General features: G+C 37.4%; 1 protein-coding gene across 2 annotated transcripts in view; it reads right to left on the bottom strand.

Annotated features, from left to right (window-relative positions):
- igsf21a (immunoglobin superfamily, member 21a) overlaps nucleotides 1–13,890 on the bottom strand; it is a 188,165-nt gene that overhangs the window by 106,133 nt on the left and 68,142 nt on the right. For both annotated transcript variants that reach the window (XM_067586498.1, XM_067586499.1), the window contains exon 2: nucleotides 12,984–13,096. In XM_067586498.1, the coding sequence (XP_067442599.1) occupies nucleotides 12,984–13,096 (113 nt within the window). The remainder of the gene's footprint in view (nucleotides 1–12,983; nucleotides 13,097–13,890) is intronic.

Here is a 13,890-nt window from a genome sequence, read left to right as displayed (position 1 = left end):
TAACTGGTGCCCCGATTAGCCCTGTGATAGAGCGATGAACAATCCAGCCTGTGTCTGTGCCTCAATGCATTCTGGGATGCTAGGATAGGCACCTGATGGCTGTGAATAGGAAAAAGACGGTGCAGAAAGGGATTGAAAGATGATGGATGATAACTGCTGTGCTAAGGAATGATGTCTAACTTTGTAGATAGTCATCAATATTTTGTAACAACTTCCTTGCAAGCAGAGCATGGACTATTTTAGATAGTGTCAATCAGTGGATAATTTAGTTACGTTATGGTCTCCCCTCAGATTTGTTTTTTTTTTATTATGTTGTTGCTGTTTCTGTGAAGCTTGCATAGATAAAAAAGTGCTCATATGCCCAAATATTACTGTAATGCCTATTTCTATGAAATCTTAAATGGTTTCTCAATGGTTTCTGCTCCCACACAGATGTTGCATCATGGACTGTTAATGTTCTTTTCAAATGCAATCATGAGGCAGGGACAGGCCAAAACTAATCACATATGTCCAGTAGTACATGTGCAAAATTTAAAATGGTTGTCACATGTTATTATATCATTTTCAAAGGCACAAGATACAATACTGTATGTCATTGGAGTCCAGTGTCATATGCCAAATGCAGTAGTATGCAAGGAAAATCTAGAATATAATTACCTCTTAGATAACTTTTACAATTTATATCATCCTTCACAGCAGAAGTTTCCATATCTGGCAGTAACAAACTGTTTCACAGTTTTTTTTTTATTGAAGAACTAATTGAAATAGTTTTGATTCCATTAGCAGCGCATTTTAAACGTGAAGCTCCTTATGTGATCTTGAAAATAGGATACAAAACAATTCCACAGTCAGTGAGAACAGATTTGTATGCTTCTCTAGATTCTGTTCTAAATGTCACTGAAATTAAATGAGTGTCATTCACATTATTATGTTTCTACAGTATTCGTGGCAGTCATCAAAAACACCGTCTCTGTTCAAGACCCTGAAAACCAAACATCTATGCTATCCTTGAACATTTTATAGCTTTTATGGTTACTGTGGGTTAACATGGATATATGAATGGGAGCGAGAGGAATTTTGAGTTTTAAACTTGTAATTGCACATTTACAAAGCAGTCAATTCTGTACTGTATGTTCTATGAAACAAGCATCCACATTGTGTCATTTTGTTCAGGGTTCACATTATATCATCTGTTTGTATGCGAGAGGTTTTTTTCCCTTTGGAAGAACATGAAATCACAGCCCATCCAAATAAACAAACAAGCAAGTAAACAAGTAAATAAATATATAAAGAACTAAATAAATAATTGTTTTGCTTCTTTTATGTGCCCAAAGGACCTCAGAATGTGTTGTGTTGAGGCAGGCTAGTGGCTACTGCAAAGACTCTTCTGGCATGGAAATGACTTTCTCCTCTAATGCAAATGTCACAAAGAGGCTCTGATCCACTCCTAATCACTAAGTAATCACTTTCTTGTTTGATCCTTCTGTGATTGTAAGAATGGATTTCAAAAATCTGGTATGATTCTGGTTGGGAGATTACAAGTTTCCAAGACATGTTGAAAATTTGAAGAGTTACACTAAACCTTAAAAAAAAATTGAAGCAGAAGTGATGGCTTCTAAATTAAAATCTAATGACATGTAATGAAGCAAATATTTTTTTCTTCTTAAAAATGTTTTTACAATGTGTTCCAATATGAGCACTGCTATCACAGCAAATACTGTTAACTAACCACTTTTGGGATTAAAAACTATAAACAAAGTAATTGGAAAAAATAAATGCAACATTGTTTTCCACTTTAGTGATGTGTGTATGATATACTATGCTACCATTTACCATGAAGATGAAAACGTGTGATGTAACTATTAGAATATACTTAGTCCTATTGTCATGGAGAGAAAATGAATCAGTAGGGAAAAGTTAAATGATCTCATAGAGAGTTTTTCCATAATCATTTGTTGAATTACCTAATTAATTAGATACAGAGTATGCTCTTGATAGATACCTGGGGATCTCTGGGAGATGCTAACAATGAGGAGACATTATTCACTCTTAGCAGCACGGAAACAAAATATCCCATTGTCATCACAGTCACTGCCATTAGCAGCACAAGCTCTCAGACAGGCACAGCAATGATCAGTCCCTTTGTTGCTATTAGCATTTGTGGATAAAAAGGGACTCATCTAGTAGTTTGCTGACATGAAGTGTGTAATTATCATTCCAAGTATAACAGGCTGCTTATTTGCCCTGGTGACATCCTCAAAGGGGAAGGTTGTGGTGCAGTGATCCATATCACCTTATCTCCCATTCCCCTTGGGGCACCACATTCGGCATGGAGCAGCAGGCTAATAAAGATGACAGAGGTTTGTGCCACTGTTTAAAGGGGCAGACTGCATTTTTCTCTTTCAGAAAAGGATGTATAAACATTGCTCAAGTGAGATACAATAAAAAACTGAAAAATTTCTGTTTTCTTTTATACGGGACAGTTAGCTGTCCCCTGTGGAGGGAAGCTGGTCACATACAGGGACTTATTACACAGAAAACAGTAATGCCTACCTTTATTACATCTATTAGCACTTGCAATTATTTTACAATTAATGTAACATGTGAAAGTGTTCACTTGTCATATCTCCTCTCAATAGGATTTGGTGAGGAAAGAAAACTGGAGAAGACAATGATCACATCACAAACCTAATAGCCCCACAGTGCATCCTGGAAAATGGAATTCTATTATATAAATGCTAAATTGTGCGTAAATAGGGTGTCAGGTAATTACTTGGGCTGTTGATTGCAAAATGTATTATCATTACACTTGTGGGCCTACTTGAAACACAAATTGTTCTTTCTTCAAAAGGATCAAAATGTCACATTTTAGAAAATGCAAACAAAAAAAAACTAGTATACCAGTAGCTGTCCAAATTATACATTTTGCAGAATATATCACAATTTTACATATTTATACTTAGATGTCTATTGTGATCAGAGACTAATTCCCCACTTTGTTATTTCCCAATTTGTAAGACAATTTTGAGTGTTTAGGGCTTACTGCTTTCAAAGGGCACATAAATGTAAAGTTATTCCTTCTGAAAGACTCATGACCAGGGGTTGAACCCAAATGCAGAGGCAAGATAAAGGCGGGGGAATGCTCCATTAGTTATTTTAATGATGCTACCATCAAAAAAGAAGTCTACTGAGGACAGCAACAAACCAACTGCCAAGAAGGGCACACTAACTAAATAACTCAATGAGCATAAGTCCTAGTAACAGAAAAAAGGGAAACTAAATTTTGTCACGCTAAACGTTCTCCATCTAGAAAGTACTAATGTACGAAGTTAAAGCACACAGACTTAAAAATAGAGAACAAAGTAGTTCCTCACAGGGACTTATGTCAAGACTCAGCAACCTTAAGGTTGGCTACATACAGTATCAGAAAAATAGGCAGAACATTTGTTTAACAAGCGGGTTAATTACCACAGGTGACAAATGATCCTGTGGGTAGATTCACGAGATGTTGGAAACACTGTGAACATGCCCTGGGAGCCAGAGCACATCAGCACCATGGACAGAGGCTGGGGAAAAAATTTGGCACAGACCTTGTAGCAGCACCATGTCCTGTGGTTCTGCTCATGATTTGCCCATGATATTATTATTTGTTGATAAGAGGCTGTGGTGATACATGCAAGGATTTATGCATTTCTTAGTGCTCTTAGGCACATGTGAAGACATCTATGTAACACTCCACTTAAACTGTTCATCATAATGTTATATAGCTCACCTGTGCCTAGTTTTAACACTGTTGCCAATTTGTGCACTGAGGAAGGGCAGCTGCCCGGAACATCCATGCAATGCATGAATAAACAATTTAAGTGGAGTGCTGTCCTACTTCTGATTTTTGATTTTTGCCTTTGAGGATTCAGCATCTGGGTTGAGCGTGTTGATTCATTATCTAAAACTAGAAGAATTACCGCGCCTTGATTACATTTGATGATGGTACTCTAAGTTCCAAAATTGGAGGAAGTTTCCCCAAACATAAAAATACAAGTACATAGTGAATGGAACTGCTAAATATTGCTTTCAAGTCCTCAATGTGCTTACATGAAATTAAGTGCTTTCAGTGTCTGATACCACCTTATCGACTGCTGAGATAGGGGAGGGGGCTCCAACTTTCCAAAAGACAAGAAGATTCAACAATTACACCAACTTTATGTAGCGATTGGCCAGCTGCACGGCATAGAACTCTTGGAGGAGAGAACATGTGATGGAGCCAGAAGGATGCTATGGAAGCAGGTTTTTACCTCATCTTTGAATGTGTCAATTTGGAGCAGGTATAAACATTTTGCCTTTACATGTCATATGACCAAGTTCATTTCAAGCATACTTAATTATATAGCAAAAAGCATACATAATTGTCTTCAAAAACTGTTGTCTGCACTATAGACAGACAGACAGACAGACAGACAGACAGATAGATGGATAGATAGATAGATAGATAGATAGATATATGCACATTATTCATAAATTACTATACACTACAATAGAACATAACCAAGTCAAGATTTCTTTTCCTTTTCTCCCTACACAATTACACTTGGGGATTTAACAGCAGGAAGTTAGACACCCAAAAACCCCATAGGAGAGTGCTGTGCGTACACACTCAGTGAGCTCTCTTCTGTACTCGCAGACTCCAGTTGCCCAGGCAACCCTGTTTTGAAGATTTTAAACTCGGATTTAACATATGACGCCTCCTGTGTCTCTCCACAGTCAAGAAACAGGATTACCGACTAGAAAAACACCAGTTTTCTGTTGAGTATCCAGTAATATATCTTTGCCGTTGCATTTTGGGGGAACTTGTGGCCAGAAAAAGCCAACAGCAAATCCAGTGACACACTGCCCTCAGGTAATGCACTCCTATATTTCTTGGCAGACTTTGACAACAGATAAGTCATTTGCATAGCTGTTACATTGTGCTTTGACACTGTCAACAGATTTAATGGGATTTGTCAAAATGTGGGCCACAAGTAAATCTGAAAAACAGTACCAGAGGCATTGTAAGAGTTGGGAGTATTAGAATAAGATGAGTTGCACAGAGTTTGTGTGGGCACCAAGTAGCTGTCTCACTTATGTCTCTGAATAAGTTTCTTGCTGTAAGTTAGACCTTACAGTTGTAGTCAGGTCATTGTTTCATGTGAGGAGCTATTTTCATATTTCCAAATATAAACATCATCTGCTCCTCAAAGCAACTAATGTAGCTGGCTTGTGTCCAAACACAGCTGGCAAACACTTAAGTACACGTGTACAGCACTTCTGTGCTGTTAAGATAATAGCAATGTGTTGAGAGGGAAGAGCAGTGCATGCGGCATTTGGATATGAGAACTCCTACTAAGTCACTAGGGACTGTGGTCTGCTTATGAGGTGTGAGCACTGGGTGTAAGTAGGTACATTACTTTGGAAAATAAGATTTAAAGGACCAGTGTGTAGGATTTAGTGGCATCTAGCGGTGAGGTTGCAGATTGCAACCAACTGATAACTCATCCCCTCCCCCTCCCCTTCCAAACATGTAGGGGAACCTACAGTTGCCACGAAACTCATGAAAATGTGAAAGGCCCTCTCTAGAGTCAGTGTTTGGTTTGTCTGTTCTTGGCTGATGTAGAAACTAGGGATGTGCAGAGGGCCTAGTATTTAAATTTGTATTTGTATTCAAATAAAAGTGGAAGAGGCTTAAAAATCCTGTTTTTGTTTTTATTACGCTTTAAATTTTAGGAAATTAAAGTGTTACAATAAGTGTTCATGAATAAACTACCTTATGAAGGAGGTCACCAGACTGGGTCTCGAATTGGAGTCTCCTAGATCATAGACGACAGTGCTGACTACTGAGCTAAAACTTCACGCATCACCTCATTGCAGACAGACCTCTACCTATTTGGACACCCATGACACGGAGACAGCACACCATGTAACATGTAGGGAGGAACTTCAAAGGCGATTATTCCTTTGCCCTTTTCATTTATGAGATGTAACCGACCTGTGCACTGGTATTTGACATGTTTTTTTTCCCCAAAAAACAAATAATTTTTAAAATATTTGTATGAAACAAATATTCGTAAAAATCCACTATTTATGCTTTGCTGAATAACGCATTTGTATTTGGGTACACTCCTAGTAGAAACATGGTGGTGCAACATGGCAGGCTCCGCGGAAGGGGACCAGCTCCCTATATAAATATAAAGGGCTCATTCTAAGGTAACAAAAATGTAATGATTCTTATTTTCAGGTGATTATACACTAATTAAAACATACTTATGAATATTATATGCTATTTCAGCCAAGTGCATTTCACTAGATGCCATTAAATTCTACACACTGCACATTTAATCACATAAAATCAAGTAGATACATAGAGTATAAGTGACTATCTCACTCTTGGTTCAGAAGACACCATAAAGTCTGAGCAAACAGTCCCATTTTATTAGAACTTTCAGAGAGAGGGCGAATACTGTCTTACCCAAGAGAGCCTCTCCATGTTACCACAGAAACAAATGTCCTTAACAACAAAATAGGTCATTTTTCAGTGCATTGCAAAATGGCAATTGAGCTCTCCAAAAGCATTTTCTAAACACTACTAAAACTATGTGGTTAAGGTTATGGAAAGACTAATGTCGAGATAACATGGTCTTGAAGTGAGATAAAGGAAACCTTAACCAGTGTTGTCCATTGGCATGAAAGGGAGCACACTCCTGTAGGTGTGACAATTTATCCTTTGAATATTGTTTGGAACAATAATGTATCACAGTATTACATTCACTTAAGCTGTTATGCATTTAGGCTACTTTTACTGGTTCGGCCAAATAAAATACCACCCAAAAAAATGGAGTAACCCTGCCTGGTGGTCATTCATCATTACAGCTGCAACATTTTGGCTTCTAATTCTTGGAGATACAGTAGAAATGTAGTTCAGTTTGAGATAGCAGTGGTACAACCACATATTTATAATGTATATCTATATACAGTTGCCTTGTGGTAACAAAGCACAGGTTGTGAAGCTAACTTGCAATGCTCTGAACAGAATCTGTGGAGGCAGATGGCTTCATTAAGAGTTGACAAGCTTTCAGTGGTAGTCAGCTGATTGAGATTTACAACTGTCTTTGGTTAGTGTCCTTTCTGGACATAATAAACTATTGATTTGTTGCAGCTCCAACACAAATACCAACACACCCACATTGGAGGGGAAGGAATCCCACTTCACACATTTTGTATAAAAACTTTAACTGACAAGATAACCATAATTTCTTTTTCTAGCACAGCATATTATCAAATATATATTCAGCTACTGTATACCTTGTGGATCAAGTTGCTATTCAAAAGAAAGCAGGGATTTAATGTTACTGATAATTCACAAGTTAATTATACTTGAAACCACTATGTTTTTTTATTTGTGCTGCAACTTAAAACATTTATGACCAATTTGGTGATTATCAACTGACTATATAAAAACATGCTTAACATGCACCTATAGTCTTCTATAGTCTTTCTGTGATTTGTTACCTTAAATCGATGTTCTTTAAAAGCAAGGTTATCCACCTAGTAGTGCATAAATGTATAATTTCAAGAGAACCTCATCATACTGACACATGATATTCACCCATTCTGTATTAGCTACACTGTTCTTAACTGAAAAATAAAATATATTTGCCTGGGAATTTGAATGAGAAATTTTGAAAAAAGGAAACCATTATCTTTTAACCTTCAGTCTTCATTCATTTCATCAGAAAAAAAATATCACATGACCATATCTAACAAAAAGGTCAAAATGTGGAGGCTGGATTTCAGTATTTTCTGGCTAACTCCTGCTTGCAATAACCCACGCTGATTATTTTACAATTTCTTAACAAGAGAAAACCAAAATGTATCTGGGACATAATTAATATGTTTCTCTTTAATTGTCGATATTGTTTCTTGCTATCTTGTAAAGCTAGGGTTTTCTCATACTGCACATGGAGTCAGAGAGAGGTGTTCAATTCAGCAGAGAGCAGGATTATTAAAACTGGTGAGTTTGAATCATATTAATGAAATGGACAGAGGTGGACATAGCTGAATGATGAGAAGAGAACCACCTCAGATAGCAGACAGGCCAGTGGTAAATTAAGGAAGTGTCTTAGGGAAGACACTTGCGTTGGTGTGAGAGAGGATCCCAGAAGAGTTATGTCAGGGAGGATGGAGGAATTCTGTAATGGGCAGAGTGAGGGAGGAGGGAGAACAGGAGAGCAGAGACGGTTGATCCAGTGATTAAAATTAAGCATAGTGCAGAACAGCACTCAACAGGCAAGCTAACAGATACCGCCTGCTCCACCACTGTCAGCATGGCGCACCTGGATGCCCACTGGGATGGGTCCCATATCTGTATATTCATTAGGATGACATAAATTAAAATGAGCACAGCATCAGATGAGCTTGTGTGCATGTCTTTGAGGAGCAGTCTCTGAGCACAGCCACGCTGACATCCTTCTCCTAAACAGGCAGCACATTAGCACCACCCTATCAAATGATCCATCATTACTATTTGGTACGCTATTAAAGTATAGCAGACAGCTTGATGGTATTACATATCCATAGTGCTTAATCTGTGGCCTGCCAGTATGCAGCACTCACTAAAAACATTCATGTGGCCTGTAGTGCAATATCATACACACTTGAGAGGCTTTCATTTATTTGCTCTGGAAGCATTAGCAGCAGGGCTATACCACATCCATTACTGACGACTGCTCTGACTCTCTTCCATTCACTCCCTGTCTTTGTCTGTCCCCTAATCTTGTGTCACCAGTAAACTAAAGTAGAGGTATTATAAGGGATTTTTTTTTTTGATTTATTTGACACATCAAAACAAATATATATATAAAATGTCTATCTATCTATCTATACACACATACTTGTATACATAACTACTTCCATTTCCACCTATTTACATCCATATATATATATACATATACACATAGACCCAGCAGACACCTCACCAGCACCCCTGGCACATCCAACAAAGTGGCCACTCCCATCTTTGAGTGAGGCCACCTCATTAGGCGCACCCAACAAAGTATCCTCTGAGCACACATACCCACATAAATGCACCACATACATTCAAGTCATCCTTTTATTTTTGTCAGATAATCATTACCCGCATGCATGTTTAAACCTATGGCAATACTGTCTTGATTTTTATCTCTACTGGAAGTCTACTCCATTCTACTGCTGCTATGTACAAAAAGGTATTTTACCCAGAACAGGTCTTAAATCTACATGGTGTAATGTCTGTCAGTGTCTGTCAATGTCACAATATCTGGCCCTGCCTCTAGTTGAATAGTCATGTGAGTCCCTAACAAGCATAAAATACTTAGAATACCTTGGCCCATTACCTTGCAGGATCTTATTTGTTAGTCTCAATTTCAGCTGCCTTACCCTATTTTCTGCCATCAACCATTTTAATTAATCACATTTCTATGATTATTATCAGTGGATATGGGTAAGAGGCATAAAAAGAGAAGGGTCTTATGTTTATTTAACCTTTTTTCTGGTTAAATTTGTTTGATATTTCATGTTCATGTTTAAACACTCATATATAATCCACTGCATGCATTTAATGATATATTCCCACACTGCACAGAAGTTACATCACAGTGCTTCCAGGAAGCGGACCTTGCAGGTTGTGTAGATATGGACGCTGGCCAGACCTGAAAAATCTTTGGGTTCAAAGTATTAAAAGAGATTTATGCTACTTTATTAATACTTAATCATCACAGCCACTACATTTTCAAAGTGGTCATTGGAAAAGGTGCAGCTGATGGCTACTGTATCCTGAATAAGAAATGGAAGATAGGTGTCAAACACCTTTCTCAATCTCAAATTTGCTTCTGTGGTGTTTTTTAAAGATATCCTATGGAGTCTTCTTATAAACATGCAAAGTTTTTGTTAACATTCAGTGACACTCACCAAACTCAATATGTGGTTTGAGGTCTAACAAATTTGGTGAATGTGTTTCCTTCCTAATACAATATTTACAAAGACCTTTTGAACATTTTGAAACCTGCATTGGTTACAGTACATCCCTGATTACTTCCTAGCCGCCTTCTTCGTCTCTGCCTTTTACTGACAGATTACTGTGTTACTGTGCCAAGTGGGCGTTTATAAGACAAATAAACCCATTCATAAAAACACTGCGCCGTAGTCCTACTAGTGGTCAAAAAGTCAACAGGATACCTTTTAGTATTCATTCAGTATTAATGCAATGGTAAAGTAATGTATTGGAAGTTTATTTCAAATAATATGGAAAGGTCAAGTCGAAATCTTAACAAGAAAGGCTCAGAGATAAAGAAAAATAAAAAAAAATGCTTTAATATAATACAAACCATTGTGGCACTTATATCAAATCCATTACTTTTATCTCTCTTGTTCTATATATAATGTTGTAGAGAATTTGTGTGGCTTGAAAGGTTCTCTGAAGTAATCAGGTTTATCTTAAGTACACCCTAAGACGTGCTAATTCTGACTGAAGTGTGGATGTGTTATGCATTAAAAAATCCTCAAACAGAATACGTCAGGATCTAGCACCACGAGTGAACACTTGCTGAAATATTCAGTTTATTCAGCCCTCTGTCTGATTGGCCAAGCTTCGATTAGATATGAGGATTCCCCAGGTGAGTATGAACCCCAGTTCCATTTGAACAGGAGGTAAAATGAGAAGTCAACACAATTTAGTCAAATAAAAGACAGAGATTAAAGAAACTTTGGCAGCCAAGTGTGAGTAATTGATTTATAATTTATCAACGGTTGTGCTGAGCAGAGGCCACCGGAGAGATGGGGCCGATTTCTCTTACAACCTCTTTGCTTTCCTCATGAGAAAACTTAATATGGGAAGCACTATTCTGAGAGTGGTTATTTAAACTACAGCTATCAATAGACACTGCAAAAACCTGACAGAATACAAGTTAAACAATGCACCCCAATCCCGCCTGATTAAATGAAATTGTCACAGCAATGAAAGTGATCAATGATACTAAAGTGAATGGGTAAAGTGCCACAAATCTCTTTCCATCCTACCTTGAAAGGTCAGCATTTGCTAAGATGAGTACAGAGACACTGTTTCATTTCACAATAATAAAAGTGAAAAGCAGAAACTAAAGTCCTGCCTAAGCAATAAACCGCTGCTCACTCATTAATGAAGATTGTTTCAGCCCCGAGTGGACGGTGAAAGCAAGGTGAATGTCACCATAGTGTTGTACTGTACACTCACAACAATCAAATACTGATTAGATAATTATTAAGCAGGATGCTGAATTGATCAGTAAATATTACACGTTGGCCAATGGCCACTAAGATCACCCGGGCCAGCTGATTGGTCAGTGACCCAAGTTGATAAAGAGTTCAAAAAATTAAGTGAGTGTGAAAGTGTACAGAGGCTAATTTACACTTTACAGTTTACACATATGTAATCTAATACAGTTCAGTACAGCAGCAATAAATTGCTTCCTTTGAAGCTTATTATTTTCACTTTTTGTTATCAGAGGCCTATCATTTGATGGGAGTAAACTGGTGCAATCAGCTGATAAATGCCCACTGAAATATTTTCATTCTGTAACAGAACTGTACTCATATACCCTCTCTGCTTTACAGGATTTTTGTATAGCAGAGAAGGCAGGATTTTTAAAATTTCATCACCATCCCTCTTAAATGAATACTCAGTTGTCACTGGGGCTCACTAACCTAGGTGGTGCTCCAGCAGTTTAGTATAGCACTTCCATAAAGTCAGGGGACTTATAGAGACTATTAAAAAGAAAAAAATGAATGGTTTAAAATCATGAGTCAAGCTCCAAAAACATTCCCACGTTTCCCATGCAACTCAAGAGCACATTTTGACAGATGGCATCATCAGGGTCATTTTTTTAGACTTTTCAGAGACAAAGGATACATTATACAACTGTTTTCTCAGGCTGAATAGTACTACTCATGATGAGTAAACTGAACTGCATGCATCAAGTCAAGGGAGTGCTGCTTTAAACAACTGTACACTCTAGTTTATTCTCATGAGCAAAGTCCCCCTTTCAATGCATTTGTCCTCGTGTTTGTTCACGTTTGTTTTGGAAACCCATCTATCATTAGATTATATAAATTGCATCATGAACAAGACAAAACAGAGCAAGAATGCATTTTAAGAAAGACCCATAGCACTGATTGATAGTATATGAATGAATGAATGATATAAATGAAGCCTCCACTATTTGGGTGTACTACATTATACAAATCCAATCACCACTCTCCAGCCTCACTAACAACTCGGTGAAGAGTCAGCCGATTTACAAAGCAAATCTGTATAGCTCTCAAGAACTATTGGAGAGTTTTTGGCAAAAATAATGGTCAGACAAGTATGTGATTGTGGCAGCTGCTACTGCTTTCCATTTCAAGTGCTCATCAGTGACTCTGTTGAGGTGAAACAAATGTATCATCTGTGCATTGCAATATTTTGCAGATTTCTTTACTGATATTCATGTTCATACAATACCTAAAAACATGCCAGTTTTATGGACCATATAAACTCAATATTAGAGATACACTGATAATTTTATTTATTTATTTTTTGTTTTACAGCAATTTGATTATTGGCATCACTTAGGCAGTGTAGTAAACCAAGTGGGATTTTTATAACTGTTGAATCACCAGCTGTGAACTATTAAGAAATGATGGTGATGACCAGCGGATTGAGAAATCAAATTCCCAAGCAACAGCCAGCGATGCCTCCCATACAGCTGGCCAAAATAATAGCTTGTTTCCTACCAACTGCAAATTGACAGTGCGTGGTTATTCTCTTCTAACAGTCATAAACCTGTGATATGACTATAAGCATTGACCCCCCAGATTCTGATTGGTTTGGTATGAATTAAATAGATGTTATTGGAGTGTATTGGCTATTGAATGGGATTGAAAGTATAGACAGGTTTACTCACCCTGTACCAAACAATCTCTCGAAGCCGTCCGTCAGTTTTGAAGTTACACTTGAGAGTAACAGTCTCTCCCACAACAACAGGAGGCAGGGGCTCTATGGTAACTGTCAAATATCCTGAAAAAAAAGGAGGAAAAAAGATGAGTTTCATTACAGCCATTAAAAAATACATCATAAAAGAACACTTTGCCAGAACGAGATACTTTTTTGGAATGTTTTTTTTTTTTTAGAGGAGTAAATATTTGACAACAGCGATAAGCATTAATGTATTTAAATGTATTTAAAGTATATTAATCATGTTTAAAAAGCCTAAGATTGACTGACTCCACATTCTCTTTTGGAATAACGCCATCATTCATCTTTATGCAATTACACAACAAGCACTTTCCCACATGGGGGTTAAGTATCTTGGTAAATAGCACTTCAGTGGTAGTTACTTAAGGAAGGGAAGAACATTCATTTTTTTTTCAGTGACCTTGCACAATTTATTCATCTGGTTTGGAGATTAAACAAACAAACTTGAGTTAGAGTACAACCACTTCTCTAATCTTTCCCCAAGACTATGCAACATGCACCATAGCTGTAGCTGTTAGAAGTTCTTTCAGAACAATTTGTAGTATTCTCTATCCTGTTTTCACAAATTCAAAATCCATCTTCCTTGAAACAGAAAAATGTGTGAAATCTGGATGGATGTATGCATATTATAGGGCATATATACTCCTCACTCTGAATGATTTACATGGAATTTATCCTGCATGCCTTGCTAAACAAAATCTGCAAAAGCTTTGCACCAGATATTTATCTGAAGTTGTTTGGCTTTGAATAAACATGTTAAGTCAATAAACCTCTTCTTAGCAAAGGCATTTGGATGGCATCACAACTCTCACAATTGTGAATAATTTCCCATTCAT

Source organism: Thunnus thynnus, chromosome 4 (genome assembly GCF_963924715.1).
Source record: "Thunnus thynnus chromosome 4, fThuThy2.1, whole genome shotgun sequence".
In the NCBI taxonomy this organism is placed as follows: Eukaryota; Metazoa; Chordata; class Actinopteri; order Scombriformes; family Scombridae; genus Thunnus; species Thunnus thynnus.
This window is presented reverse-complemented; position numbering and strand designations above follow the sequence as displayed.